At 41.1% G+C, this 19,974-nt stretch overlaps 1 protein-coding gene across 1 annotated transcript in view; it reads right to left on the reverse strand.

The window, feature by feature from the left end:
* Positions 1–19,255, reverse strand: part of LOC139742775 (chordin-like) — a 68,056-nt gene extending 48,801 nt beyond the window's left edge. Inside the window, exon 1 of the mRNA XM_071653294.1 lies at positions 19,018–19,255. Coding sequence (XP_071509395.1) covers positions 19,018–19,255 — 238 coding nt within the window. The remainder of the gene's footprint in view (positions 1–19,017) is intronic.
* Positions 19,256–19,974: the final 719 nt, after the last annotated feature.

The following is a 19,974-nucleotide window of genomic DNA, read 5'->3' on the forward strand; positions in this document are numbered from 1 at the left end:
TGTTATCGTTAATTCTGTATATAGAGCACATGGATGCGGAAGCACAAGGGCGACAGACATCCTGTTGTAGCAATAGCAGCAACAACTACAGTGAGAGCAAATACACGTGGTGGCAGCGATTGTACGAACGACTGGTAGTGGCAACGAAAGTCAGAACTTTTTCTTGTTCTAGAGGCACAGCCGTCCCACCATAGAAATGAAAAGTATGACGAATGAAAGTTACAAACGGGAAATGTTCATTGATGACTATTAGCCGTCCAGAAGGAGACTTCTCCACAATAATTAAGAGTGCAACTTCACGGTCACACGCTAAATTGCCCGGTCGCCGGAGGGCTCCAAACTAACGGTTTCGCACTCCGTCAAAATCCCGGCGATGGCGGAGTCATACTCACTGATAGTAACAGACGTTATGATGGTGGTGGGGATCGAGTCAAATTAATGTTAAGCCATCCTCGATGTGTCTTCCCGCTTCCCGATCGGCTACGCATCTTCGAGGTCCACCGATACACGTGCACTCTTAAGCTCCTTGGAGCCTGCCATATCAAGCACGTGATCTAGCGCAGACCTTGTGCGCCACCCAGTCAACCAGGGTAGTCTCACAGATTCATACCCATAAGTTGTCATCTCTGAGACGAGAGGGAGAAATCGTTCTGCCCTCCAACAAATATTCCGCCAAGATACAAACAAAAATACAAATACAATTTATAATGCTAGATTAAAAAACGGTAATCCAAATTTTCTCGCTGCGGAACTGTCATTTTTTTTTCTTTTGAATGTAATAACTCCATCTAATTTTAGTGTAACGCATAATCATGGAGCTCCGTGGTATAATTGTGTCAACAAGTATATTTCCGGGACAAGGAAATATACTGAACAGTCGAATGGTGCCGAACAGTCTCGGTTAAATACTAATTTTCTGCAGAGACAGTTGTGTCGTTTTTTTTCTATTTTTTTTTCAGACAATGATTCAAAACATAAACGGCAGTAAAACGCCATCTAACGAGCCACGTCGATGTCGTCCGAAGACGCTGGGGGCTAATGATGAAATTTCTTGAGATGAACACAAACGTACAATTGATCTCGCTGTGTATGATAACATAATAACGTGACTAAAGAAGAAAGTGTCCTTTTTCCCCTATCTCCTTCTCTCGTCGAACTTCTAGTTTGTTTGGGGATTTTTTTCTACCTTTTCATTAAGTACGAGGACATCCCGTCTCGTTTCTCCCGTCGACGCTGCCTATCCTACGACAAGACGAAGGCATCGAGAGCATCAATATCGTGTTTGGTTGGAGTGGGGCGGAGAAGTAGCATAAATACCGGACGCGATCCGCGGCAGACTAATAGCCTAGACATACTAACCGTCAGGCGCCATCCAAATGCTACTAAACGACGCATGTCCATTTAAAAGAATTTTATATTCCCTTCTCTTTCGTTCAAACATACAAATATGCGTTTCATATTGTTATATTCCCCGCGAATAGTTATTCTACTACCACTCAATTGCGATTGACTGTCGATTGTAATCCGAGGTATAGTGCATTTATCGCTGCCAAAGTTATTATACCACTTGGGGGAATGAAAGAGGAGGAATTGATAGAATACTTCATATTGATATATTTCAAAATTACATCGGAGGAGACTTGTGTTTTGCTTACGGAGAACTTTCAATAATTTAGAAGCTCCGGAATACATGATATAAAATTCGATTGGAGCGTATTTCTTCTCTCTTTTCAACGGCATTTCAATTTAATCGATACGAACAATGTTGAATCACCTCTCGCTTTGGCCTGGCTTGTCGGGATTATTTCGATGGAGAAAGCGCTTTGAAGCGAAATGATTTAGCGATGTTTTGATAGATCTTTATGTTAAATGCATGCCCTGAGATTTGTGGTTGATTTGGAGTTCACTTCCGCCCAGTCAAAGTACTTTTCCCCCCGTACAACAAAACAAAGTCAGAGTTTAACCAGGCTGTTCATTTGCTGAAACTTTCTGTGACGTACTGCGCATTGAATGCACTTTATTTGAACAAAATAACACACAACAAAATCTTCAAGCTTTATGCTCATTGTAGCTCATGGTAAAGTGGTCTATATTCTACCTGTTCACGGAGAACGAAGACACCTAAACTATCTCAACATTTTACTTTCTATCCCTCCATCTCCCTCTCTATCTCCCTCTCTCTCTCTCTCTCTCTCTTCCCCTACTTATCTTTCCACATTTCTCTTTCTTGCATCTCCCTCTTTCTTTTAATCCATTCATGTCGAAACCTTTTTGACTCTATTTACACAAGATATTATTTGTCCATGAAAATATTGCCTACCAATGGGATATCTCTGTATTCACGGAAATTAATTTTGTCACTACTATAAAGTCGTTATCGTCTGATTTGTCCGTCTCTTTGTATTGCGAGTTATTTTATCTTGTTCTCAGAAGGAGTGGCTTCGATTTTCGCGGCTTTTTCTCTCTCTTTCTTCCCTCCAATAACGCGCACTGTCGACGCTATTATAACCTTCTCAATGAAGGACGCGTGACAGAGCGCGTCTGTAGAGTTGAAAAATCGGCATATATTATTTGAACTCGTAAAAAACGTAATGTTCCTGCGCTGTAAATCACGCAACAAAGAGTTTTTTTATCATGGCATATCCTTCTGACAGCTACAAACTTTTGTCAGGGGCAATGCCTGAAACCTTTGGTTACCTGACCTATTGATTCTATGGGTTCGTGGCGTCCACAGCGAGGTCTGTTTGTGCGAGGGCGTTCACCAGGGGTAATATTGTAATGGTTTGTTGCATTTTTCTTTGGCTAATGATCGTCATGATACAGCTATTATCCCCTCATTGTTGTGACGGGAATACAATGTCGTCTTGCCGATTCCCCCTCGGGCGAAAGTGCATTCCTCCCCGTACTCGTCCCGTCATGCCAGGCTTGCTAATGGATCGTGTCACGAGATAATTGACGTAACATAACCGGGTCACGGATTTTTTTCCGTCGCGAATGTCTTCTGTACGCGCCAAAGCTACACGGGACGCAATTTTCCTAGCATTGATCGCATAGCAATGCTTCACACTAGCGCCCCCCCCCCCCCACACACACACACACGCACGCCCCATCCCCATCTCCCTTTCCTTTTTTTAACTATTATTCTACAGAGGATAGAAAAGAGCAAGCAAACACATATGATATTCAATGAATTCGTCGTTCAATAGTGGCAAAAGGTCACAGAAACTGTCATGTCAAACACAGACGTGAAATAGGACGGTATACGGCCGAGTTTGTGAAGATGAACTTTCAAATCAGGCTTCTGAGGGATAACCGGTTTCAGACAGTGCTGCTCGTGCAATCATTTGGCGCAATTGCGATATTAATTCACACTTTTTTAACTATGATTATTTCCCCCTTAAGCTACATGACGGTGATGGCGTTTAAACATCATTCTCAGAAAAACCGCATTTTGGAATAAACGGCGATGGCGAGCGGTTTAGTACAACTGCTCAAAATAAGGCACAGGGTCAGCAAAGATTCGAAATTATGTCCCACCTGCAGATTACAATGACATCTTCATACTCATATGAATCGTGCTTTTCAAACTTTTCCGACGCCGTCGGCAGGCCTTCCATGATGTAGGAAGGGATGTGAGGTCTGGTAGACGTTATAAAAAGATCAGCATCTTCAAGATCACTTCTGATTTCTTTTGATCTGTTCCATGAAGATGAGCCTCGGTGTTTGGCAGAAAACCCGGTAACAGGAGACGCATAATACATGACAGATGATATATGATACCTGATACATGAATTGAGTTTCTGTAAATGCGAGATGTGAAATGATGAGAGAAAAAAAAAGACACGTGTACGTCATCAACTCCTGCATCAATTACACAAGTCAGGGACAGTGTGATCTGTAAACTATACTCGCTCGCTTATCCCACACGCACTACATATCTTTTCGTTGCTTCCTCTATCCCAACTGATTTTTTTGATGATGAGGATGATGATGGTGACGACGTGCATTTTTATTGCTTTTATCTGTATCATTATTGGAAATCGTCTTTAATCGTCATCATTAGCATCACTAGTCTTCCCCTTCTTTACTTTTGCCTCCTGCCCCTCCTCCTCCTTTTTCTTCTTCTTCTCCATCTTTGTTTTTATCCCCCCCCTAAAAAAAAAAGTCTCTCTTGCTTGACCTTGGATTTTTTTTTCTCCAATCTACAGGTGACGCAAATAATCAGTCTTCATTGACAAGAGCTAGAACAAATCATTTTAGTTAACGATCCATTCCCCCAATGACTTCTGAAATCAATCGAATTTATGAATTCAGTAGAGAACAAGTTTTTGTATTTCCTCTTTTTTTTTTAGAAAAAAAAAGGTCGACTATGTAAGGCAATCTGGAAACAATTTAATAAAATATGTTCTGGGTCCAAAGTGACGCAAGATGGCACGATATCGATTTCCAAGTTTGGACTCACTCCATGCATCAAGTATCTGAATCAAATCTATCTGTTGTTATTTACACGTGGGACTGGGACAAATTACGGCTCAAATCAAACAAGTTACAGCCAAAAAAAAAGAGAAAAAAATGACAAGCCTTATATGTTCGATCTACTTTGAGCAGCGATCACCTCTAATAGCCGATGACACCCATTCAAAATCGGACAAGAGAAATGGACCGTTGCATCCAAACAAATTTGGCGGAGAGAGAGAATCACGTAATAAGTACCTTGTGATGAGATGCCAGGATTCTATTTCCTCTTTTGCAAACTGGAACTCCCCATTGATTTGAGGAATTTATGATTCATATTTCATACAGCCCGACAAGTAAACTGAGTCGTTTTTTCCTCTTCGCGTTCCTCGATCGTACACATTTAAAGGCACTGGGCAGTGTGCGATTTTTCTTTAGTTCTCAGATGCAACTCCTTCCTCTTCTTCTCCTCCTCTTCCTCCTCCTCCTTCTTCTTCTTCTTCATCTTCTTCAACTTCTTCTTCTTCTTCTCTTCTTCTTCTTCTTCATCTTCTTCAACTTCTTCTTCTTCTCTTCTTCTTCTTCTTCCTCTTTTTCTTCTTCTTCATCATCTTCCTCCTCCTTCTTCTTCTTCTTCATCTTCTTCAACTTCTTCTTCTCTTCTTCTTCTTCTTCCTCTTTTTTTCTTCTTCTTCATCTTCTTCTTCTTCACCTTCTTCTTCTGCTTCTTCTTCTTCATCATATTCATCCTTTTCTACCTCTGCTTTGTCATGTTCATTTTCTTCTTCCCTGCTGCAACCATGCACGAATTCTCTACTGCTGCATAATTCGTGTTCTCCTCTTCGTTAGTTTCTCTTCATCTACTACCTATCTACCTTCTTCCGTTTCCACTATACTTTTTCTAGGTCTGCCTATGGATAGTCGTTGACGTCTTCTACTTCATGTTCGTCTGCTACTGTTTCTTCTCCGTTTCTACTTCATCTTTGTAAAAATGAACATAATTGAAACAAATGGGAAGATGTGGTGTCAATCTATTTACAAAAGCTAACAGAAAAAGACGACAAATGGTAAAATCGAGACAAACAGTTCTAAATTTCATATTACCGGTCTTTCCCCTCTTTCTGCCATATCTCACCCATCCATGTCTATCTACCAAATCCCAAGTGGTGACGAAAAAAAAAGTTACCTGCATTTATTGAGACACTATACTTCCTTTACTTTCTGTCTCCAAATAAAGAAACTTTCTTTCTATTATTTCAAATTTCATTCAGTGAGAGTTAACATGCTTGAAGAGAAGAAACCTTTCTATTTCTGTCGCCTACGTGTGGTGGGGTCGATGACTTTTATGAACGCTACAATACACCAGATTTCTTCTTCTCTTCAGGAAATAAAAAGACGGATACATCGATGTTATATTTCAAATTACTTTTCGAGCTCTTGTTACTATATACCACATATAACAAGTGAAAATAAAGATTTCCAAATTCATTCGTCTGTGCGTCGTTTTTTATGCATTGACGCTAACAAGAAACTCAAACATTCTATAGATAGCTAGCGTGATGGCTAGATAGATATACGAATGAGAGATAGATAGATATAATAGACAGATAGATATATAGATAGATAGATATAAAAGACAGATAGATATATAGATAGATATAGGTCCCCTACAAATACCTATGGCACTAAAATGCACTTGCCCGTGACTCAAGAGCTAGACGAGGCACGTAAAGAAAAACCGGTAACGGAACGAAATTTACGAGACGCGCATTCCATGACCTTGGAAAATCCGTAATGGATGAGGAAACATATTTCAAGTCCTTTCCAAAAGCGAAGAGGTCACCATCTGCTATCTCCCGTCCTACTTCCGGGCTGTGCTCTTAACTCTCCATCTTTTTAGTCTTCCGTTGTTTTCTTTTCTTATTCCTTCATATATTTTCAGCGTAAACTCCAGGTCCATTTTTACTTTTCTTTTGAGGTTTAAAAGACAAAATCCCGATCGTTGTAGAAAGGCAGAGCGAAGTTGTATTCTTTTGCAATCAGTCAGTTCCTATTTGTTTCCACCCTCCATATTTGCTGTTTGCACACACCCTTTTCCGATTTTATTAAATCATTTCCTTTTCTTTGATATGAGACGCAAAATTACAAAATTTGTTAAAAGGATTTGGTTATATCTTATCAATAACGGCAACAACAACAACAAACTGCTTTCAACATCACTTTCAAGCATTGATAAACGTCGAATGTCTCTATCAACTTGTAACGTGGGTGATTTTCATACCAGGCAGATGATCGGTTTTGGGTAACAGCTATGTTGCGATGTCATTTGCGATATCTAGGTGGGAGTAATCAGGGAATGAATGATTACTGTGGAGCCCCTTGTTTTCAAGAACTTGGTTTCAAGGACTCCCTTCACTGGAAGAGCTGGACCATGGAAGAAGGGAAAATCTGTCCTCAATTTAATTTGAGTTGGAGCTAATGGATGGACGCCGTATGAGCGGTGTTCAGGCCCATCTTGCCAAAGAAAACAGCAATCAAACTCGTATGACGAATCATCGCGGAAGGAAAAGAGTCGTGTAGTATTGCTGCGGGGAGACAACTCGCGAATATCATCCGCACTGAGGAGGAAATTAGGTCTGGCATTATAACAATTTCCTATATCCAACAGCCACCGGGGGTGTTTCGGTCGTGCCTCAAAGTTAAAACGGAGTGTCTTCTATTACCCTAGGGCACTCGAGGTTGCACAGCATTTCGAGGTCTTCAGGAGGGAGCCGGGCGGTGTTTGTCCGTTAAAGTGCTATTGTGCCACCTCTGTTCGACTCCACTGTTTTTCGGCTTAGCCATTTAAAGGAGAACCAAAGATAGTTGAAAGCTTACTAAAGGAGAAAGACATCTTCCATTCACACAAGAACTATTTGATGTTCGGTGGAGGATTTGTTCCCCCTTTACACTCCAATTTGCTGACGACATCGGTACTATGGTGAGGATTTAATAGGATTGGTCCCCGTTAAGGTTGTCTAATATATTTTCGTGTGGATATGTTTTTGATGTGTGTATAATGCCTTCACCATTCACTTCGGGTGTGTGAAGACATTCATGAAATGAGTTTCACTATGAGCATTCGAGAAGGAGTGTCTATTTTTGGCTTAATATACATACTAGTAAATCCTTTACTCGTCCCAAACCAAACCATGTCTCAGAAGCCGCAAAAAAAAAAATAGAAACTAGTTCATCTGTGAGTAACGTCAGGCTGTTTATGGTGCGAACCAGAGCAGACTGCAGCTGCAGTTGCCAAGGTTACCATCGCTCTGCTAAATCAAATTTCAACATTTGCTACACTCTTTTTCTCGAAATCGTCGGTGGCTGTCCACGATAAAAAAAAAGACAGTCCAAAATAGCCCTCTCCTCTGTCGGCTGCGCTCTCCATCTATGTATGTTTTTAAGCGAAAACTTGATTGGTTAAACAAGTTTTGCCATTTTGTTTCACTGTGACGTCATCTATCATTTTGCTTGTAATGTGTAAAAATCGTTACACTCGAGTACCCAGATTCTCTATTCCCTCGATCGTCCCTTATCTCCCGCTCTTCTGATTATAGGTGCGCCCGCAACGCGTTGTCCGTGACCGACATTTTGCCGGTAGGTCGAGACAGCTTTGACTTGGAAACCCAGACGAACGAGCGAGCGCAAAACAACGAAAAACAAACACTTAAACACACATACGGGCACATTACACGACTTGTCACGTCTCGCTATGAGTGCACTGTTTATCATATTACCCCGCGTCAGTGCGTTCACTTCAACAAGGAGTTTTGTTTTGGTTTTTGAAGCGTTTTGCTTTTTGTTTGCCCGTTTATTTGTTTGTATACTTTGTTTTAGACTTTTTTTTATTTCGATTGCTGTTGTTGTTGTTGTTGCTGTTGTTATCATTATTATTACTTTGCCTCTTCTTTTTGTTATAAGTTCTTTACTTGGGGATACCGGGACTTGCCGTAGAAATATTGGCGTTGAAAATGTGGTAAAGCAATATTGTTCAATGATAGGTATCATGCGGTAATAGATGAAGCTATACATAGATGCTCGTAAACTCTCGTTCTACTAATCAACTGCGCAAATTAAGTGCATTTTCAATCTGTGCCATGTGATACTGTATTTAGATGAAACTTCACGCTGAAAATTTAAAAACAAATACCTATTTTAGAAAGCATTAGGCCCTGCTTTGTCAGTGGCATTACGTATGAATGATGGGAATGATAAGCTACGTCACTAATGATTAAAACAGAGTTCATTGATAGGTTAAATGACAGTGAAGATATAAGCCTATAGCTTTTGAAAGGATGCATCCGTAATTTAAACGAAATTGTGCATCCGCTTCGAAAGTTTGCGCTAAGTGTATTCACGTTTTGATAATTTCTATTAATCTTTTATAGGATCAAAAACATATTGATATGTTCATTTGCTATTAATATTAGAGGCGTTATCATCATTCCCTTTCCAGATTATATAAGATTTTATATATACTAGTAATCTTTTTATGTCAACGCAAACTTTTGACTCCAGCCCTTCTTTCAGTACTGAAGAGCTTCGAAGCTCTGATCCAAAGGGTCATTTTCTATCAACAATGCCGAGATTTATCTATCGAATGCTTTGTTTGGCATCTTCCATAATATATTTCGCAATGAATGAAAACTACAGATATTATTAGCCCATTTTGACTATTGACTTTAGAAATAGAATGGAATATACGAGTTTTTTCAGAAGACCAACTCTTTACAAAGGGCTAAGAAAAAAATCACAGCCTTTACTCTCTTTTATCACTCATCGGATGTATTATGTTGTGCTACAGACAAATTTTCATGTCGTTGTATATAGGACCGTACGACAAATACCACGCGTGGGTCCGTGGGACTTTGAAGCAAAGCCCTTTAGACAATACGCGGGGGCTTGTGCAGTCAGCTAACCTCCAAATCCAACAATCTCTAACCCTTACTCACATTTCAAGCTGAGGAAGGGGGGAGGGTGGGGTGGGAGAGGGGGAGAGGGAGGGACCTATACAACTCTTCCACTCATCTGAAAGACTCCTCGAGAATCCGACACAAGAGGCGACTCGAGAATACTGTCGCAAATCTTTGTTTTTTCGCCCTGAAGAGATATAAGAGAAGAGGTGCAATATATATCTCCCCATGCCCTCTCAAGACAGAATAGCCGTGTTTTCATCGCAGGGCATTCACATTGCAATCTTTGTGTTGCGGAGAAAAGGCATTTATGCGACCTGTATTGTGACAGAAAAGAAAAAAAAAGAGAAAGAAAAAAGCTGCGAAAAAGGAAAAAAGCTGCGACACGGTGCGCTACAACTAATATTTGCGATAGGATCTTCTGTATCTTTGACTTCTCGCACCTTTACAGTTTACAGCATAAAAACTGGTCAAATACTTATTTTCTTTTCCTGAGTTTGGCTGGCAACATCGATATGATCGGAATTCGAAGATCATAAACACGCTTTAATAGCGATAGAGATCTCGGAAATCGAATCTGTGCGCCATTGTCGAAGGAAGTTGCTTGAATAGGCGTTACTCCCGCATGGAACGACAGGCCTAATGCATACAGACACGTCAGTTTGTCGCCAAATGTTTGTCGATCATGGAATGAACGACGGGCAAAATGGCGTCAGACATGGCGAACAGAAGCTTGGGGCAGGCAGTCACTCAATGCACGAAATTAGAGCAATGTGAATGTGAATTCCATGAAAGGGACGCAGATCGTTAAAGATAGCTCACGACAGATGTACAAGAAACGAACTGCGTATCAGAATGTGGGGTAAACTTTTGAAACCGTTTTTAACGTGTTAATCTGTTTCGTTAAATGTATTTCGTCTGCAGAGTATTATTGCGCTGGGGTACAAAATAGAGACTTTTCTTGTATATCTTAATCCTTGGCTGAAGTGATTTTATGGTGATATCACAATAAAAAGGAGAGGAGAAAAAACATGGTACAATGATTTACTACTGACGAATGAAGCGAATAAACAGAGGAAGGAATACGGAATGTAGGCTAGATGGTATACACTACACAAGCAACACTATTCATTGCCATTGCATTAGTTATATTAATTATCTTGTGCAGATGCCAACCATCAGATGTTGTTGTTTCTTTTTTTGATAAATGGACCCCCATAAAACATAAAGCCACATGTTAAGTGAGAGTAAAATGTTTCAGGTAATATGGTACTTGAAAGCGTCGCAGTCCTTGTGCTTATGATAATAAGGGGGACAGTCCCGAACGGAAATGACGTCATTAGACTTACAATGTCAGAATGAGCTCACGTCCTGCCAAACCAAATTCGTGGAATCTGCGCAACATTTCATGGACGACTATAAATCCCGATTAACCTTTAGAAAGCGAGTAGAATATGTACTAGTATTAAGAAAGGAACAATTAATCGTAGCTTTCATTTCTTCGTGCTTAAACTGGGTGGTAACTTCAGCGAAAGATTTTACACATATTCCTCTGATACGTCTTCTCGAGAATGAAATTGGAAGCTGTTAAAAGACAGCTATTTCACTATCTTCACAAGATTTCAATCTATAGACCGACAGATCGAGCACCGTGGGAGACTCTCCGGACAATATAAATGACGTCATCATCACGTGACCACTGGGCGAACTAAAAATATTATTGAAGCAGACAGTCGGCTACATTTTCTGATACTTTGAGTCATAATCATTGGAGACCTGCATGTTTGAGTATAATGTCAATGACATCTTGTTTAGTAGTGGTCCTGGGAAGTTTCGGTGTAATCACGTGGTCACGCACGACCTGTCGTGCCCTATGTTTTTCTGCGCTTCTGAGACTCGCACCTGCCCCTAAAAAGGACGTCAACAATATGATTACTCATTAGCTTTTTTGTCTATTCATTTCTCTCTTTCTCTCTCTTTCTCTTGTGGGATAATTTCACTGACTGTTTTATCAGCAATCTGTTGTCACACAATAGACTGAAAATGCTCTTAGAACTCATCAACCCTTTTATAACAACTTCATAAGAGTCCATCTGCTATTGTACGCGATACATTTGTCCTTGCGCATATAGCATGGCAGGAGCCATCACATAGAATCGATATACATGTACTGTGTAGCTAGATAAGCAAACATATTAGGGTGTAACTTTCTGACATGACTAATCCCATGCATCTGACTGTGGTGGTGATTGACATTTGAGTAACTGTTTGATTTCGATGTTATTTTCGTTTTCAGTTTACAGTGGTCCCGTAAGTGATCCGTATAGTTTCCCTTTGTCTGCCTGTCAGTGTTTGATATTCTACGAAGCTAAAAACAAACCACTTTGTCTAGGTATAACTTGGATGATATCTCTCTCTCTCTCTCTCTTTCATTTCTCCCCATTATACAATTTTACTTCTCGTGTGCGGTTTCAAAACACACATCTCAATCGCCACCCCCCCCCCCCCCGTTACATTGCCTCAAAGCACCTGATATGATATTTGCTGTCAGCGCTGTCAGTAGCGATGAAAAAATAAGTTTTCTGTTTGTGTATTTCCAACAAAGCTGTTTTGACTATCAAAGACGGAGATTCTGCTAACGCGCAGTATAAGGTCCCTATTTTCGAATTTGTTCAGTTCTTTATTCAGATAGACTTTCTGTAAACGTGAACCTGGGAAAGTTGGGAGTGTATTACAGTTTGTATCTGGGCAGAAAATGGGTCGTCGCTTTGACAGACTTCTGCTGCCAGCAGAAACTCAGTCAGCCGTTGTTGGAACATGTGTAAAACGGCGGCGAAGATCCGCTCTGTGTACTTGGTAATGTCGGTCGAGCGTGGCGTGTTTGGGAGCCACAATCGAACCTTGGAAGTTTATTAAGTCATTGCTCTTCGAAGGTTTTGCTTACAGCTGCTTTACCTACTTAGGGCTACACACACATGAACAAGAAATACATGTACTGAATAAAAGTGTCATTGTATGCCCAGCAGTGCGCTGCGAAACCTTCCGTAAAGTCGCCGGCAAGGCGTAACCTGTTGGCTTATGCACGCTTATTTGGTAGCGGTAATCCAACCAGAAAACCGCGAGCGTGCCTCTGCAGGAAAAACAATCGTAGAATTTGTGAGAAGAGTTGCTCACAGAGATTGGAATGTTTGTCTTTCTGTTCTTCTTGTCTAACCTGCGATGAAATACGTCGTCCTTGAAGTGCATGCTGTCAGAGTGAAGATGTTTTCTAGTTTCAAATCAAGAGAGTTCAAACTCAAACCAGCATTTCCTGCAAAGCAGAACTGCTCGTCTTGTCACCGCAATATAGTTGAGTTTCGTATAAGAATCTGTGAATAAATGGGGATATCATTTCCCCCTTATGCCATTACACTATTCTACGCCCGCAATAATAATCACAGTTTATTGATCGCGTGGAATAGTTCAGGACGCGTCAGAGGACTTAATTAAAAGAAGTGTTCAGTTATAAAGGTTTTGTTTTCGCAGCCCTTTTGAGACCAAAGTTATCATCTGTCATTTATTTCGTTAAGTTCATTTTCTTCTTCCTTAATGATCGGATAAGTAAGTGTCTGGAGGGACAGACAGTCACGTGATAATCGTGTGTCCTAAATGTAAAGGTCATCGCCGACTAATTTATTAATCACCACGCGAGACACTCTGCAGTGTCTGAGGCTGAGTCTTACAACACTCCCATCGTCCCTGCTCTTCACACACTCCCTATTTTGATGTCTGTCTGACGCGCGCTTGCCACACTGAGCGCTTTCCAACAACTGAAAAGATCCCGTAACTGTTTCCCCTTCCAAAATAGAAATCCACCACATAAGACCTCGAATTAATGCGGCTGATTCCAATTAATTAACAATCATTCCCCTGAAAAGGCAACTAGCTGTAGGCGCGCTTTGTCGCAGTCATCAAGCGGAGGCAATGGGGAATTAGCATTTTTCAATCACGCCTACTGTTGTGCAGACTGTAAATCCACCTATCAAAGGGCTTTTCCGCCTTTTCATTGGCAGTGAATCGAGTGTGCCATCACGTCTGCCCATTGTTCGCGTTCCGCTCGGGATTACGCGAACCTCGCTCGGTATTGTTCGATCCCATTCGGTCATCAAATCGTATAGACTCGATGATTAGCCATGAAAGAAGTGTAACGCAAAATGTGGTGATTTGAATAGGGAGGGAGGTTCGTGGTTCGTCGTGCGCTAATACGCAGACAGCTTTTGATATCAATTGAAGACTGTTGCCGTTACGAAGTTGTTGAACACCACAGCGCCAATAGAGAACGACAATGGGAGTGGACTGAAGACCAGAGCAAAGAAACGTTGACCAGATTTGTGCCATCAGGTATGAATGACTTTTTAGGAAGTCTGTCCGATGTGAACGATAAACGACCTTTCCACATCAAAATATCAGCAAACTTTCTAATACTTGAAATGGTTTTGCTGCAGGCTTCGAGATATCAATCATCTTGTCTTTTACACTTATCATTCTAGAGAAAAAACGTTCGATCTGAAGGTGCTCTTTTTCCTGGTCAATTTTTTTCCCACGTTTTTTAATCAGGACATGTTGATCGCATTTATCCAACTGATGAAAAATATTGATGTGCAGAGAAATTATGCCACTGGTTCGAACACGTATGTTCTTTAAAGTCGAATTACTGCGGCAATCGTCAAGTGGCTTAAAATCTATTGGGCAATAAGTTTGTTAATTAACTTGCTTACTTTTGGTTTCTGTTTGTTTATTTTGGGGATTTGTTGTGTGTTATTTTTGTTTTGTTTTGCTTTTGTTTGTTTGTTTTCCAGAAGCCACATGATTGCAAACCACGCTGCCAAATCTTATATAGCCTGGGTTTTTTTTTTCTCTTTTTTTTTTCTTCTTTTTTTTTTCTTTTTCTCCATTTTATGAGAAATATTTTCAGCAGCAGAAAAATTGTCCTGGAAGAGGCGGTCTCCAACTCCGTGTACTAATGAGCTGACAGGAAAGAGGCTATGTTTGTTCCCCAGCCCCCGGCCCGCGTTGCCCGCCCGACTGGCCGGCGTGTAAATTGGAGCCTTCTTCGCCTGTCAACCCTAATTCCCTAGACCGATCCTCATTAGGCTACCAGGCAATAAGAGAGAAAGCGAGGGGAAATAATATAACGAAAACAAAGCGAGATTTTTCTTTTTTTTTTTGCACTAAATCTAAGAATTTCAGAGGGATACAGATAAATAACAGTGGTCAGTGAGTTTTAACACTAATGTCCTTACATACAATAATAGTGTCTCTATAATAGTAGGTCCTATGAATTATGTTTTTATGACATACCCACAGAACGCAGTTGGGGTTCTTTACTTTTTGTTTCGTTGTACCTGTTTTGGGGTTTGTCAGTTGTTTTGCTTGTGTTTTACCATCAACGAAAGTCGATTTTTTTTTTTCGACAAACTCGCCCTCAATACTTAATTTCTCTCATTATGCTCCTATAAAGATGCTGAAATAGTGGTCAACGCAAGAAGAACGACAGCCTATAACAGCAAGACTATTAAAAATTTAGTGGCATCGTTTGTTTTTTAAATGTTTTAGGTTGCAGAGGGACAATAATGGTGCTTTGCCAAAACCGCCTTAGAAGTCCTGATTTCGACAGGATAAGCGTGACATCGGTAACATATCGACTTTTTACCTCTGGCCCCAAGAGCTGGAATTCGCTACTTGAGTTATTACAAAACGTACGGATTGCATCGATCACATAATTTATAATATCATCGCTGCATCACTAGCTTTAAAAAAAGGGCGGTGCGCTGCGTTTGCCTTACGTCGAAAAGTCGTGTGTGCCATTCCTTTTCTCAGACAAAACATGGAATAAAGACTCAATAACGAGCAAGTATTGCTGTATGCTGAATAATGACGTCATTCATAAATCAAAGCATTCTTGGGTACGAAGACGAGCAAGAAGAAGCAACGGGTCAGTAAAGCTTCGTCGAGTCAAATCTGTCAGATTTTATGACCGATTTTTAGTGTCGAGTATCAAGATTAACGTGGCGCGAAATTTATAGTAATTCTGTTAATCACGTGATTTCAACATTTTATTTCTATTGTGTGTGTGTGTGTGTGTGTGTGTGTATGTGAAAAGTCATTAATGTGATATTCTTAGTGGCACATTTTCCCTTGACGCTGCCCTGTACGTATCTATAAATCATTTAAACAGCTGACTTTAGTGACAGAACAAACTTTACCTGTACTTTGATAGATCAGTTGCACTATAATGACTGATTTTTTTTTCTTTCTTTTTGTTGAGAACAAATTTCTCCATCGATTAATTCATCCTTTAGTGTGAGCTCAATATCTTGAAAAGTACGTGAAGGAAACTAAAAAGTATGTGGCATATTTTACATTGCACTGATAAAAGTATATGGTCAGATTTGCTAAAATTCTGAGGTTTTCAACTCGACAGCGAAACTGTTTAAAAACGTGTAAGTGCATGGCAGACTATGCCTCGGTCGTGTGTAGCGAAATTTCGGTTATCAGTGCTGTTGTTCCCATTCGTACCCAACACTTTCAGCCGACAAATTTGCTGCAATTATCCTCAGCCCTCCCGTACCAATGCTAATGGACCCAACAGTTGCTGACATTGAAGTCGAATTTACACCTGACAATAGTCAGGAAAAGGGAAAAAATGTCATCCAAGTTTTACAATCTCCCAACCTATACAGTGGAAACTGGAAATAATTGGAAATAACTTTGCAGTATACTCCTGAAGTGAAAAATAACAAAACTTGCACGTGTCATACCATTAAACGCGTCGGCAGTTCTATCGAAGTTCACTCTACTCCAAGCAAGTCTTCCTGCGGTTCAGTCACACCCCTATCATTGCTAAACTCCTTTGGTACTATTTCATTCTATTATCTACCACTGGAACTAAAATATTGTAAGGACTTGACTCGAATATCATTATGCAAACAAATAATGATTCTGCCGATTATCATTCCGCTGACGACCAGCGGACTCAATATTTCGGAGTCAATATACTGTATGAATGTGATATCTTTTTCTGGCCAATTCTGTTGCCATTTCTGGAGCTCAGGTAGAGTCGATTAGAGGTGATCACGGGCCGAATCTTTGCGGTCGTGCCGCATGGAGGCCTCTTCATTCTTGCCTGCACAGTAATCATTCATTTTTACCTTATTTTGGGGTCAAACTGACAGTCGTTGCGCGGGTAGGTAGTGACTCCTTTTCCCATCGCGGTCACAGTTCAGTTTTTCTTTCATTAATCTCCGAATTCGTAAAGTGCTCGTTTTCCTCTCTCCCTCTCTTCCCCTCTCTCCTATCTCTACTGCTATCTCCCTTCTTTTCCTTCTTCTAAACTCCCCCAAAATGTATCTTTTTTTCTTTTGTCTCCTTGATTGCTTTCTCTCTTTCTCCCGCCTTCTTTCTGTCACTCTGCCTTACACACACACACACACACACACACGCACACTGTTTTCGCTGAAATATTTTCGTCAACACCGACATTGTATGATAGACACTGATTTACTTAGCTCAGTAATCCACATGGTCCTACCGAAATTCGGCTAGAGTTTGAGACTTCGACGCATTTTCCCCTCACTTCAAAAGGTACATTAGTCGGTTGTTTAAACAGGGATTTTCTCCCTTTTTGAGGTGGAAAGATCATGGTTATTTTTTTTCTCCTTTCTCTCCTATTATCTTCGCAGTGGGCTCTTCTTGCAGTTGGACGTTGTTTAGGAGAAGATCGCTCGGGTGTTATTGTCACTCGGCGGCGGCAGGTTTTGCCCGATCCTTGTTGACTTTGTTTGTTGACTGGCAAAAATGGAAAAGAAGGGGATGCACTGCCTGACCCAAAACGAATTTCGGCATCTATTATCCATGACGGTAACTGTCCCCAAAGTGGGGCTTGATAAAGATCAGAACGTCTACCTTTTCAGGACTTGTATCTATTGAATTTTCTCTTTAAAGGGGAAAAAATCTACGGTATGCGGCATGATCATTTTAAGAATAATGCATTTTGTTATTACAATGGAGGGAAAGGGAACTTGAAAAAGTGAAGGGTTCCTGACCTTGGGGAAAATTAACGGTTATAAAGAGAGGTGGTTCGGGGCGTGTCCTCAGATCGAAGGTTATTGGCATCTCTTTTCGTAACGAGTTGTCCAAAGATTATGATCTACTCGGACAAATCTCGCCAAAAAAAAGAAATAAAAAAATATCTACACCCCTTCCCCTGGCTTCCCAAAGTGGAAATGTACCACTGTTTTGGCAATTTAAAGTTTACCCTTTACCAAGTTGTCGCCTCAGCAACAACTCTTCATTTTGAATTTGAAATTGCTGTCCTGCAAGAAGTTGCAAAGTTAATGGCGAATTGCTTTTATTTTGGGGTTTTGTTGGTAATTCGGGTTTTTTCTACATTCCATCTTCATAAAATGACAATTTGAAACTGTTCATTTCATCAGCAGTTTGTGGCAGATCGTATTTTGGGATTGAAGTAAATGACACACGTAGGTAATGATTGTTGTATTACACGTTTGCACAAAGGCCATCCTGGTCGTTGGGGCGCCCGCCAGTAATATTTGAGTAATTCTAAAACTTTCGGAATCAAGGCTCAGAGCTACACTTGAAAAAAGAAAACCAAAATAAAAATCTAAATTCAGGACAATGATGAGGCAGTTCAACGATGTAGCAGTAAAGCACATTTACAACATAAGCCAACATTATACGAGTATGCAGTCAGGTGGATTTCTTTGCCAGCCCTTTCCAGCCTATTTCCTTTAAAAGTCCCCCTCCCCCCCCCCCCCCCCCATCTCAAACGCAACCTTTTTTTTTTGAACGACGGTTTCTGTCTTGAAGCAAGCTGCAATCTATTTAATTCAATTCAATTCAATTCAAAGTTTATTTCATTTTTCGACAAAACACATGTATTTCACTTCCTTTGATAACAGAGAATAAGGTAAAAAGAACATTGTAGAATGAAAAGACTATACAATAATTGTGGAACCTTAAGTAAATCATCTGTCAGTAAGGGGAGTTTGCCTCATTCTTCCTTTACCAAACTTTTGACTAGACTTTATGGACTGACATCATCACATCTCGATCTGTGGGCCCATTTTACCATTGTCCTATGGAAACAGGCGAAACCGTTATGTTAGTGAAATACACGCTCAACTGGAGCAGAGACGCACCGGTAAGGGAAAGAATATGCATCAGAATATCAGAGTAACATACCCAGTCATGATATGGGTATAAGTCGGTGGTGTTAACAGGCAACACAATGGTGACACCAATAATAACGGACGCGTCAAATGACATTTTTTTTAATCCATATATGTACATACATATATATATACATTTATATCAAATCATACATTAAATGATACAGTGTATACTTACAGCCAGATGAAGTAGTGTGTATGTGTGTGAGTGTGTATGTGTGTGTGTCTGAGAGAGAAGGGAAGAGAGAGTGATGGATAGGCTGGAGTCGTGGCAAGGTTTATCGATCCCGATTCCCACGTCTACTTCGATGCCAGTATACGAGGCACAGTACCGACCCGTCTTGGGAAGACAGCAAGTGAAAAATTACAAGCAAGCTTACCTGGGACTCCCTTGGATCGCAGAGGCGGCGTCTCCGCCTTGAGGGGTATCTGAGGTCTCCTCGATGTGGGCACCACACTTTGCACCTCGGTACCTTGTGCCGCTGCGCTCGTGTCTTCATTGCGTCTCCTATTCTGGCCCCTGCGTCTGCCGTTCTTGCGAGCTGCAACGCCCGAGTCCAACGCACTACTTAGGAACACTGCGCCGACGAACACGGCGTAAATCACAATACGATACATGTCGACGAACTGCCAACTCAAGCTTCCAAAAATATCTTTCTTCCCGACGCTGGGTGGGAAAATAAATAGATTCTTTTGACTGCGCTGAACTTGTCGAGTCCACCCTGCTGATTAAGTTGGTAACTTGAGAGTCTAATCACGAAGACATGTCACGGAGTTATGTCCAGGAGTAGGAGAAATACCAGCCCGGAGATAGACCCACTGCGGAGCGAAACCCACCACGGAGCGTGCGAACTTGCTGAGTGCGTACCGCTGGCCTGTGACGTACCGTGATAGTGTGTCGCACTGAGCCGAGCACCGGTTCAATTTATACCCCTAGCCGGTTGGAGGGGGAGGCGAAGAAAGGCCGGAGTCAGTCAACCCTGCCTCGATCCCCAAATTTGTCTCCTCGGATGGATGGGAAAATTCTGGCGATGACCCGGCTAAGTTTCGCTTTGGGGAGGAGGCGAGAGTTTAAGGATCCCGGAGAGGATAGAACGTGGGTTTTCTTAACCCGCCAGACATGCCTTATACGCGCTCTAGAGAGTTATGGTAGAATTTGAAGCCAGCCGCAGCAGTTACTTTTATGACATATTTTTTGAGCTGGCCTCTCCGACTACCTTCCAGACACTAACTGACGGCAAGTGTCATTATCCAAGCCCGCCAGTTCGTGGAGCTCAAACTGTGAACCTTTTGCCTTGTTAATGTCGCAAATATAGCCTCAATGTGGGAGTGTGGCA

Source organism: Diadema antillarum, unplaced genomic scaffold, assembly GCF_040938485.1.
Source record: "Diadema antillarum isolate AM-2024a unplaced genomic scaffold, OU_Dant_1.0 seq00001019_RagTag, whole genome shotgun sequence".
Taxonomy (NCBI): domain Eukaryota; kingdom Metazoa; phylum Echinodermata; class Echinoidea; order Diadematoida; family Diadematidae; genus Diadema; species Diadema antillarum.